This window comes from Terrapene carolina, unplaced genomic scaffold (genome assembly GCF_002925995.2).
Source record: "Terrapene carolina triunguis isolate 2854851 unplaced genomic scaffold, T_m_triunguis-2.0 Scaffold23, whole genome shotgun sequence".
Lineage (NCBI taxonomy): Eukaryota > Metazoa > Chordata > Testudines > Emydidae > Terrapene > Terrapene triunguis.
Genome location: NW_020664374.1, coordinates 18,888,134 through 18,913,898, shown reverse-complemented (window position 1 = coordinate 18,913,898; position 25,765 = coordinate 18,888,134). Strand labels below are relative to the sequence as shown.

The 25,765-nt window shown below is 41.7% G+C and overlaps 1 protein-coding gene across 2 annotated transcripts; it reads right to left on the bottom strand.

Moving 5' to 3' along the window:
- Window positions 1-346: 346 nt before the first annotated feature.
- LOC112108244 (pyruvate dehydrogenase E1 component subunit alpha, mitochondrial) lies at window positions 347-25,597 on the bottom strand. 2 transcript variants are annotated; one of them, XM_024202290.3, is made up of 12 exons: window positions 25,435-25,597; window positions 19,547-19,561; window positions 16,792-16,860; window positions 12,244-12,417; window positions 11,117-11,243; window positions 9,675-9,766; window positions 9,169-9,261; window positions 6,211-6,366; window positions 5,986-6,057; window positions 4,860-4,927; window positions 2,842-2,950; window positions 347-866 (listed from the first exon to the last, which is right to left on the bottom strand). In XM_024202290.3, the coding sequence occupies exons 1-12, from the start codon at window positions 25,504-25,506 to the stop codon at window positions 702-704; spliced, it is 1,212 nt and encodes a 403-aa protein (XP_024058058.1). In that variant the 5' UTR covers window positions 25,507-25,597; the 3' UTR covers window positions 347-701. The 2 variants fall into 2 exon arrangements, with proteins under 2 accessions (XP_024058058.1, XP_024058059.1); XM_024202291.3 differs by lacking the exon at window positions 19,547-19,561.
- Between the last annotated feature and the right edge of the window lie 168 nt (window positions 25,598-25,765).

Here is a 25,765-nt window from a genome sequence, read left to right as displayed (position 1 = left end):
TTAATTTTAGATACATTGGATTTTTTAGTTTAGTTTTACAGTTCTGCTATCATGTGCACTGATTAATAAGTATCAGCCAAATGTATATTAGATGGGGAAATGTATATGGTTACAAGGGCACCTAGAACTTCTGGATAATTTTTTTATATTAAATATTGAAATGTTTGCTCTCTCTGACTAGAGTTTCATTTCCTTAAGCAGCAAAACCAATTTAACAAAATCATAAACACTGATTTGTATAGTGTTAGTCCCATCTTCAAGTTCTATAAACTTCTGAATTCCAAAGTAAATCCTTATTTCTCTTATTGAAAGAGTTGGGGCCTGATCTCATACGCAAAGCAAAAAGGCATGTTAGACCACTTTACTGTGACACTTAATATATTTATATACTGTACATAACATGATTTTTATTCAAAACATTTAGAGGAGTAACTTTCATAAGTAAAGCAATCCAAAACCACCCACTGAAGCAAATTTATAGCAATTTAAATAACCACTGCTTTATCCTAATTCAGCTCCTTATCAATGGGTACGTGCATTTGTCTACATAATGTTTAGCTGTCCTTCGCTGAAAGCAATTTTACTCTTCCAAATAAACAACCTTAAATATGAACAGTTCGTTCTTACAACGAATACAAAATTTAATCTCCCCCACAAGAAGGCCACAATGTAACAGGCTGCTGGAGTAAATTGCATTCATTTTAGCCAACAGACTTGTATTTGATCCACTGACTCGGGCCACGTACTTCAAAGGGTGGCTCATTTTTGTAGATATGATTGCCTAATTCTTCCAATGGTGGTTCTGGATCAGTGGTAGCAAACTGAGCCGCCTCCTCAATTTCCTTCCTTACTTCAACATCAATCTCCTAAAACACAGAAGACAAGTGAGGTTGTGACAGAGAAAGCAATCTTAAAACAAATGTTGGTCTGTTTGTATAAAAGGGGGTGGCAGATGGAATAGTTACTGCCCATTGCTGGATTTTCTCCTTTCAGCAACTAATGCCGAGTGAGATAGGGTTACATCAGAAGATCCATATTCAGGCAAACTTCTAGTGGCATTCAATAGGAACTGTATTTGCCTGATTAAGAACTGCAAGATTTGGCCATAGTGCAAAAATGGGAGCCTCAAATGCCTAATAGGCTAAAATTAAACTTCAAGCCCAAAGGTCACTTTAGTCATCTTGTCCTTCCATAGGGATCATGATCACGCTATCCCTTTCCATTACAGCTGCTGACTGCCAGACACATATGGAGAGATCTTCTGCAAACTTTACCTGTTAGTTAAGCATACAAAACACTCAAGCAGGGAATAAGAAGTCATTTCCTGAGGGGTTAGTGAACTCCAGCAACTAACTCCTCCCCACAGCACCAAATGACTGTACTGCAGTCATTAATCACATGCAGGACACTGAGAATTAATAAACTACCAGAAGTCTAACTTTTCTCTAGAATTACCACTAATTATGTTCCAGTGACTTGTTTAGTATGATTAGTAGTAGATTCACAAGATGAGCTTGGCAGAAAATTTTTTTTAAAGCGCACTGTACAATATCAATGATTAAGCTTCCCCCCCCCCATTTAAATTTTCAGAGTTGTGGTCAGACAATTATTTAAAGACAAAGTTTTAACTTTTTGAATCTCGTATCAAAATATATAAAGTAAATATCCCTAAATAAGTAAATTCTTAAGCAGCATTTTTCTTAACTTTGCCTTTCTGTAAATTTCAATGGAAATTTTTTTTTCCAATTTTTTTTAAATTGTGTGTGGTTAAATGGATGGTTATCAACATTTAATCTTTCCAGGCCTATTTAAAGGACACAATTTAAAAACAAAATAACTCCCTCATCATGAAATTTATAAGGCACTGATGGAACACCTCAGAGTTGGCATATGCTCACATTCCAAAGGCTGGGATTGGGACCAGAATAAGGAAAGAGCTCTTATACACAAATTGCCTTCAGAAGGTAAAATATAACCACCTTTGTATGAACCAGGCAGAAAATGAAAGCATGTATATCTGGCTGATCCCATTTACTTTTTACATGGAAGCACTATGATCAAATAGTGGCATTCCATTGTTACAATTTTGCATGACAATTTCTAAAACAAATACAGTAGTTCCATTTCTAATAAAGAACAGAACTTTAAGTGCTTCTATTTTGTAGACTCAAACCTACACACAACTTAAAGGAAAAGAGCTACAGCTGTAATTAATAACATGCATATTCTACATTTCCTCTTTTTCAGTTGTGGTTACAAATTAAGATGTTAAAGCTTTCATCTTTTTAACTGGCCCGTGCCTCTTTCCAGATTTGTTTAGCCAATTCAAAGAAGAAAAATCTTATCTCGATAAACAGCAGAAACTGAAAAGAAGCGCAGAAAGAGTTTAACACAGCTGTAGCATAATATTTGAGACACTTGGGTGGAGATGTTAGAGAGGACTTTCTGGGACCTGCCACCACCAAACTGAAAGGGAATGGGGATGACATCTTTGGAGTTAATCTCTAGTAGCAGCGATTTATCCCTGGGGCTTTCAAAATAGCCTAATTTAAAAAAAAAAAAAAAAAGTTTTTAAATGCACCAAGTAGTACGTATTTTAAAATACAATTCCCAGGTGACAAAGCTCTTCCCCTCCAAGAGCTGTCACTCACTTAAACGTTTGCAAGGGGAAATACTGCCCTAAATTCTGTTGTTCATTTCTTACCAATAGCAGGCTGGGGGGGAACTATTGGCAGCACCATCACAGGGCCACTTACTATAATGTATTGTTCTTTCACAGGCTGCTCATTTATGCCTTAATAGGTTATCACCGAGAGTAGTCTGAAAAATATCACTTAATACCTTCAATTCCTCAACACTAGAAAGACTGTTGTTAACCATTCTGTCCTTCAGCAGAGTAATAGGGTCACTTTTGCTTCTGACTTCTTGAATTTCTTCCCTAGTACGATAGCTATGGGAGTCAAGGAAAGACATGCATTATATAAGTTCCGCATACTACCACCCAGACATGAGAGTTGTGATTACCCATTGACACATAGCAAGAATTTTAATGAACACAGTTAATTTACCACTGAAATAAAGGTGAAAAAAGTAATTCTTGGTGTGAAGGCTAATGCAATGATTGTGGTGGGAGATCTGGATCCAACTCCCACTCTGCTAGACTGTGTGTGATTGGGCAAGTGACTTACTCTCTCTAAAAGGGATATTTCTCTATCTCACAAGGGATGTGTTAATGAATTCGTCTCTGTCAGATGATGGGGGATTTAAGTATACTTGTATTTTTAAGACAAATGCCTACAGTTAGAAATGAAAAATACTTAAAGCCATCTCATGTCCTAGCCACTAGAGGACTGCTCCCTACAGTGTCATCTCTCCTCTAGGTTTAAGTGACTGCACTTATAGGCTTCCATTACTTCCCTTTTCAAGTTAAACAGAACTTTCTGAAAATTCAGACTTAGTGCTCAGTTTGTTTGCAAAAAAATTTCCAACTGTCTTCACTGGCCCCCTAAACTGGGTTCAGAGTCTTTCCTTTTCTCACATAACAACCAACAAAAACCATCTGCAGGAAAACTAATCCCCCACTGATACACGTGCAACTCCATTATTTTCAAGTTATGCTCTCTGAGGGCTGGTCTACACTACCGCGGTAAATAAACCTAACTTACATAACTTCAGTTACGTGAATAATGTAACTGAAGTTGACGTAGTTAGATCCACTTATCGCAGTGGCTCCACTGCCCTGTGTCAACGGGAGAGTGTCTCCCATCAACTTCCCTTACGCTTCTCAGGGAGGTGGCATACACAAACTGATGGAAGAGTGCTCTCCCATCAATTTAGCATGTCTTCACCAGACCCGCTAAATAGACACTCACTGCAGCAGTGCCAATCTACTGGTAAGTGTAGACATGCCCTTAGATCACACAGGTGTAACTCGTTAGAACTCAGTTAAAAAAAAAAATCTTAAAGATGAAGCACAAGGAGAAACAGAATCCTGCTCTTATACTCAGCTGTGAATCAAAAAATTGTTTGATCACTGAAGAAATTGACAGCCAGCCTTCAGAGGGAATGGTGTAACAGGACCACCTCCTCCTAGAAATTCTCATCACCTGACCTTGTTTTCCAGCAGCTAGAAAATATCCTTCCTGAAATACAGAATCCACACGGAAACTCTAGCACAGTGATCAGTCCCCAATGTGTTTAAAAACACTTGGAGTAGAGCTAGTGCGCTAAGGGTGAAAACTACTCAAAATACTAAGATTTAATTTGGAATGAAAAATTCTAATACTGTTACTTTAATTTCTCTACCAAAGGACATTCAACACTTTCATTGAAAGCACGCACCAGAGAGGTTTAAAAGCAAGCCGTTCTTCAGTTAAAGCTTACATAAATAGTGGAAAAAGGAATTTGTTGGTACAGAATAAACAAGGTCTTACTGAATGTAAAATCTTTGAAAAAATATATCTAACATTGGGACTTATGCCACTTTGAAATATTATGAGTTAAAGCAACTGAGAGATATATTAAGTCAGACATTACTGTGATGTGTGCCACATAAACCTATTAAGAGATACAGTATAGCATTAGTGGTTGGTGATGTGTTATTGGGCAAGGGGATATGAGTGGCCAAATTGATTCTCATAAGCAAGATTTCAACCTTAATTTTTTTTACATGCCTAAAGATGGATTTCAGCAAGGTACCCACATTTCTATATTTTTGTCAGTGGCATGAATTTTTTGATTCTGAGTGTGCAGGTACAGAGAGAAAGAGGGAAACATTACTACCATCTTTTCTACCACTCACTAGACCTTGTGTGTAGATTACCCAATAGAGTAAGTTCACACAATCCTTTTTACTGTACCTTATTCCAGGGTCACTCATACTGTGTCCATGATAACGATAGGTCTGTAACTCCATCAGCATAGGACCCTGAAAAAATAAAGTTTATGGTTGTTTTCAAAAGCCTAAAGAGCAACAATATCATATTCTACAGATCCAGGCATTACCCACTCGCCTCAGCTACTCATTTTGTGTTTGAATGAGACAACACCAGTGCTCCCCTAAACCACCTTTCCAAGCTCACTCTTTGCTTTACACATGATCTCTTGCAACATGGACAAGAAATATTTCATTATCCTGAAACTATTCCTAGATGGGTTTCAAGAACCTTGGATATATGTTTTGTGAAGGCAATTCAATAACTTCACTTGGCAGCTTGTTCTCATGTGTTTAAACAGCATAGCTCCAGAGCTTCAGATGTCAGTCCACCACTATTCAGCAAGTTTCAGTTGCATAAAATTGTCCTTCCCTTTCAAGATTGTAATAGAGTTGATCTTGCTCTACCAGTACTGATTAGGTCTCTTGTGCTTCTTTCATCCCAGTACACTTCTAGTGTCAAAAATAAATTCATCCACTTCATAAATGGTTCTAAAGTTGTAGATGAAGTGGAACAAACACTCCAATACAGAAGATCTTCATTGTCATTTTATATCATGTCCGAGTTAGTGCAAATTACTGTATACGCCTTCTTTTTACAGTTTTACTCTTCCTACATGATCTCACAAAGATTTACTTTGGTTATTTTATATTTGTTGCAAATACAGCAGGATTATTACTCTTTCCCCCACCTTTTAATTGGTAAATAAAATGTTTAAAGCATACTCAGAAATCCTCTCAGCAGAAGACATAAAATGTATGAAAATACATGCTTTTCAGTTTTAATATGATCTTTTTACTTAAGTCAATTAATATTGGTAAAAGGTATTTAGACTGTCCATTTTTGTAAAACTGATAGAGAAAAATTTGGTCAAATAAATATTATATAAATAAATGTTTGATACTGAAACTTTCCTTAATTGAGAAAAAGAGAATTTCAAAAATAATTTAACTACAGAGTACTGGCTTGGTATGAGATTTTGTATGTGAGAACAATATAGCACAAAATAATTACCTTATCCATGGTAAAGGACTGATATTGAGTAACTTACTTTTCCAGATCTACAGTGTTCAGCTGCAAACTTTGTTGCCTCTCTCACACAGAGAATATCCATACCATCCACCTGTTAACAGAAAAGCTTTTTAATTAGATCAGAGCGGAACAGACTTCAGAGGGTGAACAATCAATTTAAGTATTCTCATAGATTCAGTATGAATTCATCATCTCTAACAAGCTGCTCCATTATAAATACGGAAAAGATGGAAACTGTTCTCACTCTTATCCCTGGAATGTAGTCTCCTCTTTTGTAGTAGTCAGTGCTGGCTGCAGCTCTCTCTACTGAAGTACCCATTCCATACCTGTTGTTCTCACAGATGAAAATGCATGGCAGCTTCCATAAGGCTGCCATATTATATGTTTCAAATATCTGACCCTGGAAGAAAAACAGTAACATGTAAGTTGGGTTCCTCTTTGGATTCTTAAAATTTTAAGTATCAAGGCCTACAGGGGTTCTTTCACTTCCCCCAAAAGTCTGGCTAGTATTTGACTTGGATAGTGAACTCAAATTCTGAGTCAGTTCAGTCTTGAAAGAAGAAAATCATAGGGTTGAAGATCTACTTTTCATCTTAACCTGTATGTAATAAAATACTCTCCCATTAAAAAGTAGTATCCGTAACCCCTAGATAGCAACATTCAGGATAAACTGGTGCACCAAAGAGTTCACAACACTAAAATATTTTCAATAGAAAATTTGAAAATTACATTAATAAAAGCAATGTTGGACTACACATGTAACATGCTACAGTTCTACTTCAGTTAAATAAATAAAGTTCTAACAACACTGTTGTATCATCTACTCTATGCAAGTAGAGGTCTCGGAAAAGGTCATCACTTGAGAATTCCATTTGCTAGTGGAATCTGGGATGGCTTCCATAGCTGTGGGGAGAGGAGATTTAAAGCACAGATTTCTGTAGAAGTTGCTATAGTTAAGTTTCTAGCCCTTATTGGTAAAATAACCTTCTCCGGGGGGAATTCTGCGCCACTGCGCATGCACAGAATTTATGTTCCCCTGTAGATTTCTTTGCTTCCTCACAGAAAAATGACTTTCTGATGGGGAAGCAAAGGGAAGCCACAAAAGCAGTATGTTTTGGGTGCCCAGGGCAGCCAGCAAAGAGGTAAATCACTGTGGGGCAAGGGGTGGGACTGGGGAAGACCTGGCTGGTGGCTCCTACCCTGTGACGGGGGGACGGGACTTCCCCTGCATGGCATCCGGGGCTGTATCAGACCCACCCCCAGATTTCTCTCCCAGCTGTAGGAAGCTCTGCAAACTCCTTCCTCACCCCGCTTCCTACACCCATCACTCCGCAGCTGCAGAGGGAGGGATCGCTGTACAGGGAACTGCTCCCCCAACTGCCCACCCCTGTGCAGCCACAGCCCCTCATACTCAGACCCTCCTGCTGAGCCTCACTTAGGGTGACCAGATGTCCTGATTTTATAGGGATGGTCCCAATTTTGGGGGCTTTTTCTTATATAGGTACCTATTACCCTCCACCTCCTGTCCCGATTTTTCACACTTGCTGTCTGGTCATCCTAGCCTCACTCCCCCCTGCACCCGGACCACCTCAACGAGCCACCCACACCCAGATCCCCATCCTACCGAGCCCCAACCACCTTCACCTGGACCCCCCTGCAGAGTCCCATTATTGTTGCACCCAGAACCCCCCCAAACAAGCCCCTGTGCATCCAGATCCTCCCTGCACCTGGATCCCCCACTGAGCTGCCTGCACCCAGATTGCCCCACACAGAACCCTCTCAACCCACACCTGGATCCCCCATACACTAAGCCCCTCCGCACTTGGATCCTGCCTGCCCACATCTAGTGCACCTGGCATGGAGGGGCAGGGCTCTGCGGTGTTTCTGGGGCAGGCCCGGTCCTTGCGCTGTGTCAGGGCTGGGTGCAGCCTCACCACTCAGTCCGTGTCCTTGGAGGGGAGCTGCACAGTGATCTCCTACCTCTGTGCAGCCAGTGGCCTGTGCTCCCCAATGCCATGATGGAGCCTCCACATTTATTAGACAAAATATGCAGAATTTTAAAATACTTTACACAGAATTTTTAATATTTTGGCGCAGAATGCCGTCAGTAGTAAATAACCTTTCATATGTGAATCAAATAGGGTGACCAGACAGCAAGTGTGAAAAATCGGGACAGGGGTGGGAGGTAATAGGAGCCTGTATAAGAAAAAGACCCAGAAATCGGGACTGTCTCTAGAAAATTGGGACAGCTGGTCACCCTAGAATCAAATACAAGCTGATGAGGTGCTATTCCCCACCCCAGGTCTTCAGGAAGACAGGTCTATTGTGTCTGCTACTGCTCATGGAGATTTCCAAGCACCAACAGAGTGACGTCAGAATGAAATTAACACCATGAGTCAGTTTGAGTGCTGCACTTGAGAACTCTGGACAGCAGAGAAACTCAAGAATCACGTCAACGTCATGCTTCTCCTACTTAGGAAAGCCATGAGCAACAGCAGAGGCACGCACTGAGAGCTGTTCATAGGGCAGGTCCAGAGTACGCAAAGACATCTCCCCACAGCACTTGCAGGCTGAGACAGGGCTAGAATAGTGAAGACCCAGCCCCACTCCCTCACAGCTTCCTGGAGGGGAAGAGAGCTCCAAATGCGGGGAGTGGTGGGGAATATGGCGCTTCAAAATGATAAGAAGGCACCTACTAGCAATAAGTTTAAGTGAAAGATGTGCTCCCAAGCATGTTCAAGACCCTGGTAAGAATTCCAGGATCCTTTGCACTTCTGGTATGTGAAGAACCACTAGGGTGAAGACTTCCACCACCACCACTTCTCTTGTCTTTCAGATCTACCTTTGGAAAGCAAGCCTAATCCCCTAATTTATAAACTTTCCAAACCTAAATTTTCCAAGCTCTAAAATATTTCTATAATTCCATCAGTGTCAATGCCTAAAGTATGTAGAGTGATTAGACAGAGCAGCAGCCTGATAGTGACCAAAAGTTATCTGACAACTGCTCAGCAATCTATATGACATAAGTCTGGCTCTTAACCAGTTACCAGTGGACAACTGTCCACATTATAAAACCCTCCCTTCATCACAACTGCCAAACTTACTGACTTCTACATACAAGTCACAAAGTGACTGAAATGAATGTCAATAGGGCATACATAGGACTACTCTTACTATACACATTTAAATCAAGAAAGCTTACTTGATTGGCAGCACCATCTCCATATAAAGTCAAACAGATCTCATCTTTGCCAAAGTACTTACAGGCCAAGGCAATCCCAGCTCCAAGGGGAACCTACAGTGAATTATAAAAACAGATTTAACAAGTCAAACTGATATTTTTAGAGCAACATTTGGAACAGTTGGAGACAGACAGCTGTGAACTATAAAAATTAACTTTTGTAAATGTATGCAATTAATAATTAAAAGTATAGCTACAAAGGCTGTTAACTCATTTCCATAAGATTTGATTCCTGTTACAATCTAAACTCTAGTTTTCACATAACATTAAATAATATCAATAGTTTAATCTCAGCTATATGTTTTGGTTTGTAAAGAATTAAGTGGAAACCAATTTAGAGTATGGCCACGTATAGCAATGATTGCTGTAGGCAGACCCATAGCAAGAAAGGTGATGCTGGCACAGAACCTAAGTGAGATTTAATTTGATTTTAAAATGCTAGACATTTGCATACTGTATCATAGTACCTGAGCACCAACAATGCCATTGCCACCATAGAAGTTGTGGGCATACATGTGCATTGATCCTCCTTTTCCCTTAGCACATCCTCCTTTTCGACCTGAAAGGTGTAGGCATATAATGAAAAGAGGTTACATTATAAGTATCTGACAGGACACAGCAGGTAGCTACAAACAGATGGAGAACAGAAGAAAACAGTACAACAATTACAACTAGCATTAAAGTAAACACGAAATGAGATTAGCGAGAGAAATGAAAACAAACATCTACTGGAAGAGTCCCATCATTCTATAACATCTTAGTATTTTCTAACAAGGAAGCAGATCCTACTTTTGTTCAGACAACACTCCCCCCCCCCCCCCCCCCCCCCCCAATACCTCTGATACATGCTGTAAGTTATAGCAGAGAAACACTGTTAGTCACAAGCTTGGGTGAATATGGTTCCTGAGAGAAAGGTTCTAACCTGGATTTTCCTGACCAGTCTAATCTATCATCTCAGCTTCACTGTAGCAATTACCATAACAAGAGTACCCTCGAGTAACCAGGTCATCTCTGCACAATGCAGTTGTGCATTACAGATGAAGCCATGCTGTGCTACAGCTCCAGTAAAGACCCAGACAGTAGTATAGCTCAGGGTCAGAACCATCCAAACTGCAAAACTGGAGAGTGTCAAGCCCCTATCATGAATAAATAAGGTCCATCAAAAGCATAGTTTAGATGGGACCTATAGCACAAATAATAATAAAGCTACTGTAGCAAGACATGCTTCTAGATAATGCTCATGTAGACAGAGTCTATGATATCAAGCAAAGCTTTCAGAAGTGGTGTTAACTGAAAGGAATAGCATTTTGTATTACTTACTCCAAGTCATGAGAAGTATCTGAGTATTAAAGTTACTTTGTGACTTTATTGTGAGGCATCAGGAGAGGTCACAGAATACTGATGATTTACTTTACCATATTACTGTGTGACATCCCATGTCCCAATTTATTTAGCATGTCATAGTCAGTTTAGATCAGCGATACTCAGACCTCAGTGGTTCAGGAGCCACATTAATGATCAACATTACCCAAAAGAGCCACAGCAGTGTAAATTCACGGTTTCATTTACTATAGTACTATATATATTTATATTTAAACAGTATGACGGGAAATATTTAGTTTTTTATATATATTATTCTTAGAGCAAAATGACTAAGTATTATTATTTTATCAACTACAATTGGTTAATAACATAGTAAAAGCATCTTGATTGGTTAATAATTAAATCACACAGTGTTTTAATATCATGTGCTGCAAAGAGCCACCGGAGACACATTAAAGAGCCACTTGCAGCTCGCAAGCCTCAGTCTGAGTATCACTGGTTTAGATGTTATCTGGAAATTCTGATGCAAGCTAAGTACAACAGTGCCTGGATCCCCATTTATCTTTATTATTTATTCAACATGAACCTGTAAGCTCAGCAAGGATCTCTCGGACAGCAGTTCCGCGTGTGTAGGCATAGCCATGAGCCCGGTATGCTGTTATCAAGTGATCTGTTGGATTTATGGCAGCTTCGAGTCCAACACAGCACGCTTCCTGTTGCAAAGGAAAAATAAGTCTGACAATAGGGGACAAAACATGAGACTCCTCTAGCCAGCTCTTGAGGCTGGGGGCCACGGTCCCCATCCATACTTAGAAGACATGTAGCAATGAGCCCTGCACCTCAAAGGAGACATATGCCTGACATATGGGGCTGGAGCTAGGTCCTTTGAGAGTCACTGGACTACAACAGTCTGCAGCTCCAAAATAATCAAAACCAGCATAGGAGGAGATTGATGATTAGGTGAAGGAAGGTGAGAAACTAGGAAAGCTTGCAGACCACTGTCATTGCCTGTGTTCAACCACTTAAGCACCGCTCTTCCGATGCTCACCATGACTGACCTTTCCATTCCCCATGACCAGCGAGTGGGGGAGACAAGTATCACCAGCCATCTCACAGAAGAGGGGATTTTGCACCACACCCCCAAAAAGGGGGAAAAAGGACAGGCAGCAAAACTAGGCCACAGACATCCCTAAAGTTCTTTCCCTGCTGGCAGATGCTATTTTAGAGGCCAAAGGTTTTTTGCCCCAGCCTTCCCAAAGGACATCTGGGAAGCTTGATGTGAAGGAAGCCGGCAACCCCAGCCCTGCCTACACCTCCACATTAGCTCTAAACAGAACATTGCAGATGCTGGTTCCCTGTGCCCATCTTCAGCAGCTTCCTGCTTTCTTCCTCGCTGCTGTTGCCCTGAGGAAACTACAGGCAGATGATCCTCCTACCTCATTAGCTGGGGCACATATGATCTAAAGAGGGGGGTTTTTTTGGTCTGCCTTTTTAAATAAGGAAAAATAGACCAAGTTTTGGTTTATATATATGTTGAAAGAGAAGGGGTGTCCGTGATCCAGCTATGCTTTAAGACTAAGATATTTTCCACTGATATATGGAAAATATCTTAGTATATCTAAACTTAGCTCCCTCTTCATTCAAACCCCTACATTAAATAATGCAACACACACAGAATCCACACTTTATGAACTCTCTGGACCTGTCACTCACCTGACCATCATATAAGTGGCAGAAGCCACGAATAATCTTCTGTTTATACAGCTGGTCTGACTTCAGTTCCATGCGCCGAATGGTCTGCATAGTCCTGTAGTAATGGAGTCCCTCCTCCCGAGTCAGCACTGCTGTGACAGGAGGGCCCTCTTCCAGACGATGGAGATCGCATTTCTAAAGAAACGGTCAAGGAGGTATTTCAATAAGGTACATGTTCCTGTTTGGCATCTCAGCACTAAAAATCCAATATTTTAAATTTATGTTCAAGTTCCAGATAGTTTTTGAACAGTAAAACCTGAATATTTATGTCTAAACCAGTGGTTCTCAAACTTTTCCAGACTACTGTACCCGTTTCAGGAGTCTGATTTGTCTTGCATATTCCCAAGTTTCACTTCACTTAAAAACTACTTGCTTACAAACTTAGACATAAAAATACAAAAGTGTCACTGAACACTATTACTGAAAAATTACTTACTTTCTCATTACTACCATGTAATTATAAAATAAATCAACTGGAATATAAAAATTGTACTTGCATTTCAGTGTTCAGTATATAAAGCAGTATAAACCAGTCATTGTCTGTATGAAATTTAGTTTGTACTGACTTCGCTAGTGCTTTTTATGTAGCCTGTTGTAAAATTAGACAAATACTAGATGAGCTGAGTTGAAGCTCTGGGGTGGGGCCAGGGATGAGGGGTTTGGAGTGCAGGAGGGGGCTCAGGGCTGGGGAAGAGAGTTGGGTTTGGGGTGCAGGGGGGTGAGGGCTCTGGCTGGGGATGCGGGCTCTGGGGTGGGGCCGGTGATGAGGGGTTTGAGGTGTGGGAGGGGGCTCAGAGCTGGGGCAGATGATTAGGGTGTGGGCTCTGGGGTGGGGCTGTGGATGAGGGTTTTGGGGTGCAGGCTGCCCCAGGGCAGCGGCGGGAGGAGAGGACTCCCCCTAGCCATCTCCCCACCCGCAGCAGCTCCGGGGCTGGGGGAGAAGCTCCTCTCCCCACCGGCAGCCCTGCACACCTCAACTTGCTCCCTTCCCTTCCCTGCCCAGCCTCTACCTCTCTCCTCTCCAGGCTCCTGTGGCTGTGCACCTGCAGGGCCCTTTAAAGCCAGCTGCGCGGCCACGCAGCTTAGAGGGAACTTAGATACCCAGTCCTTTAGTAGGAGTATTCCTTTTTAGCAGGCCAGTCTACTTTGTCTGTGCCCTATCAAAGGACAGAAAAAAAAAGTCTGATCCTTTTACATGGCTGTCTTTCTGTGGAGGAAGGGGTCACACTGCTATCTGGGGTCAGATAGGGAAGTGGTGGTAATGTACTCAAGTTCTCCCCACAAGATCATGATGATCAGAATGTTTGTTAAAGGGGTCAGCTGTAAAATAATTAATAGTGGTGATAGTTACACAGTCTTTGTTACACTTCAGAGTTAATGCTCCATTAAGAGGATGGCAGCATTTTGTACCCCACAGCTATTAGAGCAGTTTCATCTCCAGTGCCAATCCACTGACACCAGTGGGCTTACACCAGGAAGAAGTTGACCCAACTATTCTACCTGCAGACTCAGGAAGACAGCACTGCTTCACAAGTCACATTCCAAAGACAATCTTAAAAACCATAATGGCTAGCAACATAGGTTTGACACTCTGTACCTCAAAGTAGCACCCTGGAACCGCCATATTCACCACTGTGATATTATGATGTTTTGTACAAAGTATGCCTTGAGAGATATCATTTTATAAGTTTAGGATTTAGAATGCATGTTTCTATTTTTATTTCTTAAGGTAACTATCTGCTTTATGCCTACCACTTAAAATCTATTTTTCTGTAGTTATTATAAGTGAATAAACTTAAGTTAATGTTTTATCCTTACCAGTGAGTTTGTCTAAAGTGCTTGGGAAATCTGCTCAGGTCACAAAGGCTGGTGCATGTTCACTTTCCTATGAAGAAGTGGTGAACTAAGTAATGAACTTACACTGGTCAGGCTTCTGACCAGTGCAAGATGGTATAGTTCTGGGGTGCAAGGCTGTGAAGCTGGGGGGGGGATTGGCTGGAGCCTCTCTATTGCTGGTTCATGTGTGGCTGGGAGATCACTCATGTAACTCAGTTGGGTGTGTCCCTGCCTGTGGATGGCTGTGTAAGTGCAGTGCCTGTCAGAGGTTTGTAGCTTGACATCAGCATCACAGTGTGGGAGGCAAGCCAGGTTGGTGGGTTTGAGGGCTCAGCGGTCCCACAGTCCAGGATGCACCCCGGGGACCCCATCACAATAGGACCAGGTCTTATTCTATACACCAGCACACAGAGGGCCTTTTGTACAGGATCTCTCTTTGCCTGCTAAAAGGGGCGTCACCTTTGCAACATACTGCCCTCCCCCACCCTTATACCATGCAGGAAGATTCTGTGTGGTTCTGCTCCCACCAGTCTGGATGAGTGGGAAGTGGATACTTCCCAAAACCTGAACAGGAAGTGAGCATAAATTATCTCAGATGGAGTCTGAAGTAACTGAAACTGTTTTCCCCTCTCTGTGCTCCAGAACAACCTCTCCTTCCTGGGGTAGCTAGCGGCATAGGAAACAGTCTCCAGGGGCTGCAGCAAATCAAACAATTACAGAGGATGCCCCATTCCCTCTTGCATGTTCCCCAGATTCCACACAGACCTGAGGGAAAGGCTGCATGTTTAGGATATGGAACCCATGGCTTCTGCTATGGTGTGACATTTTGGGGTCCACCCAGACCAAGCTACTGCCTGCCCTTTGGATGCCTTGGTGCTGTGCAGCCATGGTTCAGATCTCCAACACCAGCAGCCAGCCCACAAGCATACGGTTTCACCCTAGCTCTGACCAGCCCAATTACTCTTTGCAGAGTGATGCCAGCCCTTCCAGTCCCAAGTCTCCCTGAATATGTCTGTCCCAAGTTCTTAACTACCAGATACTTGGATTTTTCACATCTGATCCGTGACCCCTGAAGACATGAAGCCAGTCCCCCAGATACCAGTTTATTTTGGAACACACACTCCACACAGTTTGCACAACAGAGACCTGCTTGGTATGAAAATAAACAGACAACCACAGGCTTTGCACTTTCCTATTGGATAAAATCCCTTTTCTAATAAGAATTACATATTTCCTTAAAAGTTTCCCAGCTTACCCCTTAACTATAAGGGGGATCCAGTATTCACATGCACCGGCTTCCTCCTTGCCCCGGCAGTGCCCCACCCTCACTCCACCCTTTTCCCCAAGGCCCCACCCCCCAGCCGCCCCTTTCCGCCCAGGCTCTGCTGGAACAGCTGATCGTGGCAGGCAGAAGGTACTGGGAGGGAGGGAGAGGAGTTGATTGGCAGGCGGGAGGGGACAGAGCTGGCTGTCAGTGGGTGCTAATCACCCGCTATTTTTTTTCCGTGGGTGCTCCAGGGCTGGAGCACCCACAGAGTTCACGCTTATGCCAGTATTCACTGATAGCCTCCTGCCTTGAGACTGTCCCCCAAGTTCTGGATGCTCTTCAATTCAAACCACTTCCATTTTAAAATGGTTTGCCTTTCCCCCCCCCTCAATCACTACTCACAATAGATATTCAAAGTGGGGAAAACTCCCTCCTTTCTTAGTTTTCAAAGACTGATTTTCTTTTCAGTTTCAAGCCATTTCCCTTTGATTTGATGGTTCCTCATTGTTTTTTCTTGGACCTGACAATGGCTACATGTTTGAAGCTAGTAGCTGGGGAGGTAGTTCCTCTCTGCCTGATTGCTTCACCGCCCTGTTGTGAGGTGATGCTGAAGTCTCACCACAGTATCTATCACAATATATATATATATATACACACACACATACATACACACACAAACAAACTGATAGGGCCAAGAGATGAACAATGGTATTGTGTACTACTAAGGGCCCGGTCAGTCCAATGCCCGCTGGCATGCTGTGTATAAATACAGGAGACCTTCATCCTCATGAGTCTGTGCAGATGCTTAGTACATGTCTCAAGGGCAATTTAAGCTAAAGGACAAAGCTAGCACAACAATAAACGGGTATAAACTAGTTATGAATATAGACTGGAAATTAGAAAGTTTCTAGCCATCAGAGGAGTAAGGTTCTGGAACTGCCTTCCAATAGGGTTAGTGGGGGTAAACAGCCTCCCTAATTTTAAGATAGAGCTTGATGTGTTTATGAACAAGATTATATGAGAGGGTTGCCTGAACATCAGGGGACTGGGCTCCAGGACTCAGGAAGTCCCTTCCAGTCCTAAATTCACGATATTTCAGTTTTTCCATCTCAATAATTTATGCTATTTTTTGTTTTTTAGTTACCTCAGAATCTTACATTAGCATTTCAAATATCCCAAACAGCAACAATTTTTACTCTTGCCTCGTAACTTGACTTTTTTTCATGCACTGAGGGAATATCAGGTGTTATCTGAACTCCTGCCAGGTGCAGATAGATATAGAAATGTGTGGTTCTGAACATTCAGAAATTATGTCTTTTCTTACAGAGAAATCCACAGTAGTAATATCTACAACAACACTTCTATTTAATTCTAATTCTCAAAAATGAAATATTCAACTTCCTTACCTTAATATCAAATGTAGCCTCACTTGCGAAGTCTGCATAGTTACGAGATGCCACCACCACACGGGAAACCTACAAAAAAAGCAATACATGTTATTTAAATTTAGAAGTCAACAACAATCCCAAGAAAAAAAGAACATTTCCCCAGCCATTTAAACATGTAGCACATACAGTACTTCCAGATACTAATGGAAAGTGTTTAACTCACAAATTATGTTTATCTTCCCATAGTACTAGAGAGTAGTTTGGATTTTAACTTGTACCCCACCCCCTACATATTAGAACTCCTTTTCTAACTTGATTTTTAGAGTTTTTTTACACAGAAGATTGGGTGTCATCTTAAGCTCGCAATCGTGATCAATTATTAAGTAATAATGGAAACAGATAAGGATTCTGAACAGTTCTTAAGACCCTGAAAGAATCAAGAGCATCAAAATCAAAGGGCAGCTGTCTTTTTGTATGAAATTTACCCTGTGAGACAACAGCTTGAGTGGGACATAGGCTCTGTCCTGGCCCTTTGCATAGGGGTGAATTTCACCTATATTAGAATAGCAAGAAAAATACTAGTTTTCTGAAATTTAGGCTGCTCTAACCATTTCAAGTTAACAGCTACCCTAGACCAGTCCCCATGACTTGGCGGGATTTAAAATTATTCACTTCTGGAGACAACCCAGACCCACTTTAGAAAGGTAATGATAGGAGCAGATAGTTGAGGAACAAAGACTAGCATAGATGGAGCCAGAAAAGCAAAGTCATATCTTGGAAACAGTGTGAAAACATAAGGGCAAGGGACCTAAGACACAGAAAGCTTCAAGAAGGAAATGTAACAGAACAGGCAGCACATTTTAAAATAAAGTGTGCATGGATTAGAGGGCTATTCCACACCCAACACTCCTTTGTCCACACTCAACACTCCTTTGTAACTCTCATAAATGATGGTTATGTTGCAACATAATGTAGCTGAACCCCCCCCCCTCCCCCCCCGACACACACACACGATACAGACATCAGGATTATCCATCCATCCACTGTCTATACAGCATAGTGAATACAACATTTTACCTTTGGTTCCAAAAGCCCAAGATGCTATCTAGCTATATAAAAGAGCAGTTCCAATAACTCATTCAGCCAAGCTGCTGACATATATGGTCACCTGAAGGGTCATATAGCACATCATGTAGTTCACCTCCCATACCACACTGACAGGATTTTTTTCAATTTTACTTTTTTTTTTTTTTTTTTTTAATATAAAGTCCTTACAGATGGCGGTCACTAGTCTGTTACGATTGTGATCCTACAAGTTACCTTGGCAGTTTATTCTATTGCTTAAGTGATTTTATAATCCTAATGTTTGTCCTAATATGAGCAGGTAAGACATTTTATCCAGGAGTGGGCAAACAGACACGCCAGTACATAATACTGCATGTACATCTTTGGAATAAGAGTCCATGGGGTGTGTCTACACTACAGAAATACACTGTAGCAGCACCATGGTGTAGACACTTCCTACATCAACGTACAGGGTTTTCAATCAATGTAGTTAATCCACTTCTCTGAGAGGTGGTAGCTACACTGATGGAAGAATCCTTCCATTCACCTCACCACATCTACACCACGGGTTAGGCCGACCTAACTGTGGTGCTCAGGGTGCAAAATTGTTCATATTTAAAAATAAGGTCGCAATTAATGACCAGAAACCAGAGTGAACTGCAGTCTAAGCCTGGTCTACCTAAAACTTAGGCTGACCTAGTACATTGCTCAGGACTGTGAAAAATGTATACACACAAAATTTTATATTATATACAGATAAATGTCTATACACAAATAATACATTGTTATATATATTGTATCATCTCTCAAGCACATTATATTTCAACATACTACAAAGTTACTACCAGTCTACAGAATATCAGCAAGCTAAATATGATCCCATTTCTTCCTCCATTATCTTTCAACCTTCATCCCGCAGCCCATCACTTTTCATCCACATTCACCAAAATTTGGCATACCATGCACAATCCACATTACATGACTGAATTCACTGATATCATCACTACATTTAAAAGGACACTGACTTCTTTACACTCTTCATTACTTATTCTTTAAAATCTTGTGGGAAGAGGCTGCACTTTCATCCTGTTTTGATTTACATTTGGGTTCCCCCCCCCCCAGTGTTTTGAATGGAGCAGATGACACACAATTATTTTTCTTTAGTAACAATTCAAGTTTTGGCCTGAGGGTTGGTAAACATCTCTCTTTGATAATTAATATCAGTAACCCGTGATTTGGGATACTTATTGTTAGGTTGTTGCTTGGCATCAACTGACAGAAAAACAGAACTATTTTCATACTTAACAAGAAAGATTGTTCTGTTTTACTTTCTCAGAAATTGAGTACAAATTTAAAAACAAAAAACAATTAACCTTCCGCTTTTAGACTCTGAAGGACTTTCCTCAGACTACAAACATTTTGAAGCAACCTAAAAACCCCAATATCCTTTTAACCCTTCTTTAATGCAACAGATTAAAAGAAAAAACAACTAAGATTAAAGATATTCAAGAAAAATTCTGAAAATTAGATTAAATTAGTAAAATGTAGCAATGCTAACAGTGCTCTCTAGCCATTTTATATGTGAAGTTAAAAACGAGCAAGGAGTTTAGGTTTATATTAAAAGGCTAGCAAGTTTGTAAAGCAAATTACGTATATATATAATTTTAATTGGCTAAAAGCAAACCTTTACAGAAGTGATGTGCCTTACCTCACTAACAGCTCCCTAAAGTAGCAGCAATTGGAGGAAACAAAAGAGAGAAAGTCAACAGCTGTAATAAAGCAATTCAGGGAAAAAATAATCAACAGACTAATTTCTCTTGCTTATGGATATACTTTAAGGCCTCATGGCTTGAATCTTCCCCGCTCTGGACTTCATGAAGTCATTTAACACCTGTGTACATAGAGTGCAAAGTCGATGTAAAAGATTACCTTATGAAGTGCATGTAAGTGCTACTCTTGATTGGCAGTATGTTAACTCTGACTTTGCACCAGTGTAAGTAACAAAATCCAGGAAAAAGAATCAAACCCCAAATTTTCAAACCTGGAAGCCTAAAATTAGGTTTTTAACTCTATATTAAGATACCTCAATAGAACTAGCTTGGGCACTCAAATGTGCAACACTCCAGAAAGCCCAGGCCATTTCCAATTGGGTGCCTCAATGTAGATTCAGGAGCTAGCTAGCAGCACCTGGATTTTATGACTTAAAGATCACAGGTGGCAAATGAGCTGCATCAGAGGGGATGGCTCCAGAAAGGGCAGTCTGCTACTTCCAGTTACAAAAATGACAAATAGCCCTTTCACTTATTAGAGTCCCTGTTGTTCAGGGTAAAATCCTGAAGTTTCCATCTATAGGGACTATCATTCTGAAAGTAAAGGCTAATAAATGCTTAAATTGGGGTACATAGTCTCATAATCTTAAGTGTCCTGAAATGTATTTAAATTTTCAGTTCTTGATTAAAATGATCTTCACAAAAGCAGTGACAACATGTATTGTCAAGAACGAATGCCAGCAGTATGGAAGGACACCATAAGAGTTAAAAGCCTGGTTCTAGCCTGCTTTAATACTGAGTGTATAATCTGAAGGGGGAAAAAAAGGTTTGTCAAATATTAAATAATGTAACACTTCATTGGTAAAGTTACTTTACAGATTCTCCTAAAGGCATTTTCCCTCTCAATAGAGGCTCCCTCCCCGTCTGCAGAGTTCTTGATTTTTGCAAGAGAGCTTTCCTCCCTTCCTGAGGTAGCACTCTGCCATTGTACTGTCAGTCTATAAAGCTAAAATTTATAAACGGTTTGGGGGTTTGTTTTTTGAGTTTTCTCAAAATGAAATTTACTAGAAATCAATTTTTTAAACTGCTTCATGGAGCTTAAATTTAATACATTTTATTTTGCTGTAAGCACACTGAACATAAAGTGGAACAACAGGCAAAAAACCCCCAAACATAAGATCAGTGGGGTGTACAAGAATACACAATGAAAGGAGAATGGAAAAAAAAACCCATAAGAATTGGGCTGCAACAGAGACATCGAGTGGGTGGAAAAGGAAAGGCAATTGACAATTGAAAGAATTCTCTCTGCTTCTACTCATGCCCTCACGCCATAATCTTGGAAGTTGATAATTGGTCAATCAGCCTGGCAAGTTTAAACAGCAGAGACAAAACTCATTGGTCCAGGCTGCAGACCAAGCAGGAGCACAAACCTGATTCAGAAAAATCTACCATTTTAGTGTAGTGCTCAAAAGTGTGTTTGGTGCTTTCCAGACATGGAATAAGACAATGTGGTGTGGAATAAGGAGGAGGGAGTAATAGCTCACTAAGCTCATTTGTCCCTGTTATATTCCTACCCTGCCCTCAAACTTGCCAATTTTCATTTACAAAATTTCTCTATTACTATTCTCCTCAGAATGTTGCCCACTCACCCACTGTTCCTACTGGATGACCTTAGGCAAGTCACTTCACCTCTATGTCTCAGTTTCCCTCTTCTGTAAAATGAGGATAATTATATTTACCTTTTGTAAAGTGCGTTGAGATCTTTGGATAGAAAAATACTATATTAGAACTAGGTATTAGTAACCACTTTTACTTTCTATTTTTAACCCACTAAATCCTCATCTTTGTCAAAGTAACTCTTACTCATGACAATCCCCCTCCCACCCCATGTCCTCTCTCCATACAGCAGGCCTGATTCTGATTTGCCTTCACTTGTTAACCAGAACTAACTCTGCTAAAGTCAGTTACACGGGTATAAAACTAGTGTAGAGAAGATGAAAGTCAGATCCATTAATTCTTAGCCTCTCTTCCAAAATCTTCTCCAAATTAGCCCCTACCATGCAAGAGTGAGCAAAAGTCACTATTGCTCTCAGGGCTTGTCTACACTTACCATGCTCTAGCTGCACTGCCATACCGCTTAGTGACGACATTACCTACACCAACAGGAGAGCTTTTTTTTTTTTTTTTTTTTTTTTTTAAACTGGCATAGGTACTCCACCTCTCCAAGAAGTGACAGCTGTGTCAATGGGAGAAGCCCTATCAACATAGTGCTGTCTACACCAGAAGTTAGGTCGGCACAACTATGTCACTCAGGGGTGTGGAAAATGCATACTCCTGAGCGACGCAGTTATACCAGCATAAGTTCCTAGTGTAGACCGAGCCTCAGAGGTCTGTACTGAGTGGAAAGCACTCTGCTGCACAAGCTGGCTTTGCCAGCCTTTTCCCACCTAGTATGAGATCCATGCGCAAGAAGTCACTGGGGAAGCTCTTTTCCCATGTGATATTGAGGAGGGTCAGTGACACACTGAGAACAGACTCAAAAGTCATTGTCCTCATTGATTAGTTTCAACACCACAAAGTTGGTGGGTTGTGTCTCACTCACTGGGGGCCTCTTGTTTATACGGAAATGAGTTGCGAAAGAAGGGTAGGAATCAAAACTTATAACATTAAGATGTAAGCTCATATAAAACTTCATTAAACAAAGCAATTTCACTGAGCGTGGGACATCTTTTCCTTAAAATAATCTGAAATTTCAACAGCCCAGTACAAGATTAGGGAATTGTCTGACTATATGCTTCCTGAGACATACAAATTCCATACTCAAAATACAAATAAACATCAAAAAGATACACACTAACAGTCTTCATAATCATGTTAGTACACTTGAAGTGGGATCACTTCTCAGATCATATGAACAGAAGAAAAGTGGGAAATCTTAATTTAGAGAACATCCGTATCTGTTTCAGATCGTAATCCATCTTTGAATGACTCTCTTTAGCTCACCTAGCAACTGTTTTTAAAAGTTTTCTTTCCAAAAGCATACTAAGAGAATTTGACCACATATGCTAACATCATAACACTTATTTGCACAAGTACTAGACACTGGGTTATACAGCTTAAGAACAGAGCACAAGATGAAAAATCCTGTAAATTCACACAGTAGTAGTTCAATAATGTCTTCTGTGGTTCACTCCCTTATTTGGTGTCAACACTTCAAAAGTTATTTTTAAAAGCTCACCACCAAAATGAAATCTAATCAATTTTTAAAAAGGTCGGTCTCCTCCACAATTTTTCTGAGTTTGCACACACAACTGACTAGACATGGGAAACAGTGAAACTTCCTTTGTATAAAATTATGTCAAATGTACAAAGTAGACAAACTGAAAAATAATAATTTTATTCTCTGGTCTTTAGTAACCTTAGGATGACACATGCAACAACAGTAAGTAAAAAATATATATATACAGTGGTAGGATGTTTTGACAGTATCTGTAAATTAGCATTTTTGTTAGCATTTTGAACTTTCCCTCTCTACCACCTATTCTCATTTTAATCCTTAAGTTTAGCTATTTTATCACTAAAAACAACTGAAGAGAGTGAAGAGGGAATTTTACACTAGATTAGTGTGGGCTGACCCCAGACCCAGGATCACTGAGGTTAACAGTCAGGAAAACATTAAGTCCCCTTTTCCTTCCCAAAATATTTACCTTTCATTAACCCATTCAGTATTGAACTGCTCTGCATATTACTCTGCTGATGTTTTAAATTGATATTCTATTTAAACTCATACATTCTTGTTCCATTAAGTACATCTGGCAAAAGATGCACTGAAGACAATTGAAGTCTTAGGGCTAGTCTACACTGGCAACGCTAAAGCGCTGCTGCGGCAGTGCTTTAACATGGCTTGTGTGGTTGCGGCAGAGCGCTGGGAGGGAGCTCTTCCCAGCACTCTAAAAAAAACCCCAACACACCTCCACAAGGGGTGTAGCTTCCAGCACTGGTGCACTGTCTACACGGGCGCTTTACAGCGCTGAAACTTGCTGCGCTCAGGGGGGTGTTTTTTCACACCCCTGAGCGAGAAAGTTGCAGCGTTGTAAATTGCCAGTGTAGACAAGCCCTTAAGAAGCTCAAGCTACTCCCTGCCCTCCTTAACCCGCTCCGTGCCTCAAGATCACTCCCACTTTTGCTCCTTACTTCCCTTCACTATCAAGAGTTCCCAAGTTGGGTGAAGGAAAGGTTGGACTGACCTAAGTAGGGTAGGACAAAGCACTCTGCAAAGCCTGTCAAAAAACAAACAAAACATTTTTCATTCAACTATAGGAAGTCACTAAACAGCACACCCTTCCAGCTCCTAGTGAGCCAAAACCAAAAAAGATTGTTGCTCTGCCACTAGAACACAGGACCAGCTCCTACTATCTGGTTTTAATAGCATTTCATGTGATAATATTCATACCACTGTACGTTTATACTGCACTTTACAAACCTGTATTGACATATTCTGCCCTGAACTATTTACAAAGTAAGTTAATCAAGATAGACACAAGACATGACAAGCTGTTATAAGGAAAGGCTTGGCGATTGATATTGAAAGGGTAAAAAGGATCTCTGGAAGTGAGTTTTGAAGAAAGATCTAAGGAGGAAACAAGATTTGGCAGATGAAAAGAGGGAGACTATTCCAAATGTACCAGCAGCATGATGGGATGTGTGTAACAAAATAATTGGGAAGAACATACAGAAACTGACAGAATGAGGAGAGTCTGAAATGCTCAATAAGAATAAGTGGTGATGGTAGGGAGAATTCAGGAAGCAATCAGAAAAAGAGCATTGTTAAGCAAGAGTTTGACAGTTCGTCTGCACTTAAAACGCTACAGCAGCACAACTGCGCTGCTGTAGTGCTTCAGTGTAGACACTATTCACACCAACAGGAGAGATTCTCCCACTAGTGCAGGTAATCCACCTCCCTGAGAGGCAATAGCTAGATCAGTGGAAGAATTCGTCCTTCAACCTAGCACTGTCTACCTTGGGGATTTAGGTTGGTTTAACTACACTGCTCCAGGGTGTGGATTTTCACCCAGCAGTTAAACTGACATAATTTTCTATGTAGATCAGGCCTGAGACAGAGGACCAGATACTCAGCTAGTGTAAAAGAGTACCCATTTACACCCACTGATGATCTGACCTGAATTAGGAAGTAAGACAAAAAGTGATGCAGCAAGAGCTAATAGAAACAGGTAGGAAATGGCAGGTCACCTCAAGGAGATATTTTCAACTTGTAGTGAATCTAAATAAACCAAACCCGTGTTCCAATTTACTATGTATAGCTGTGTACATGTATAAAGGGTAATTGTGCCTGGACCTGCAAGAGAGCCCCTGGAGGGGGCATCCTCTGCTAGCTTCAACAATCTGATTTTATAAAAGAAAATCTCACTGTAGGAGCATGTACCCAGACACTGCCCTCAGTAGTGCCCCTTTCTGGGCCAGGGATCCCTCCCCCGCTTCACATAATAGAAGGCAGAGGCTGAATCACACCATTCTTCGCGTTCTCATTGTAAACGTCTTTAAAAAGCGGAGTGACTCCGGAATGCGGGTGACATCAGCCCCCCGGTTTCAGCAGTGGGCGGGCACGTCGCGCGGGGAGTTTAGTTTTATTTGTAGCCAGACAAAAGGACGCATCTAGGGGCGGCCCCACCCCGGTCCCGGGGCCCTGCCCGGCGCACGGGCCCAGTTTGCTCCGGCCAGACTCACAACCACGCTCCGCTTCTGACCCTCCCCGGGTGGCCCAGCGGCCGGGCCCGCTCCCCGGGCAGCGACGCCCCCGGCCCCTCACCGGTCTCGCGGCAGCGGCGGCGGCCGGGCCCTGCAGCACGCGGGAGAGCGCGGCCAGCAGCATCTTGCGCATGAGGGGGCGGCTGCGCCTGGCACGAGCGGCCTCCTGCCCTCGAGTCTCCTTCAGCGAGGGCCGCTCCCTCTCCCGCCGCTGGGCCGACCCTGAGCGGCCCGGAGTGACGGCGGCGGCTTCTCGCGGCGCTGCGTTCCAGCCCGCGCGGCGGCCGACCGACGCCTTTCCCTGAGTTTCCGCGCGCTGCACGCGCCCAGCTGGGTCCGCGCCTCTCCCCCACCCGCGCGCCCGCTCCTCCGGCCCTGACCCGGGTGGGATG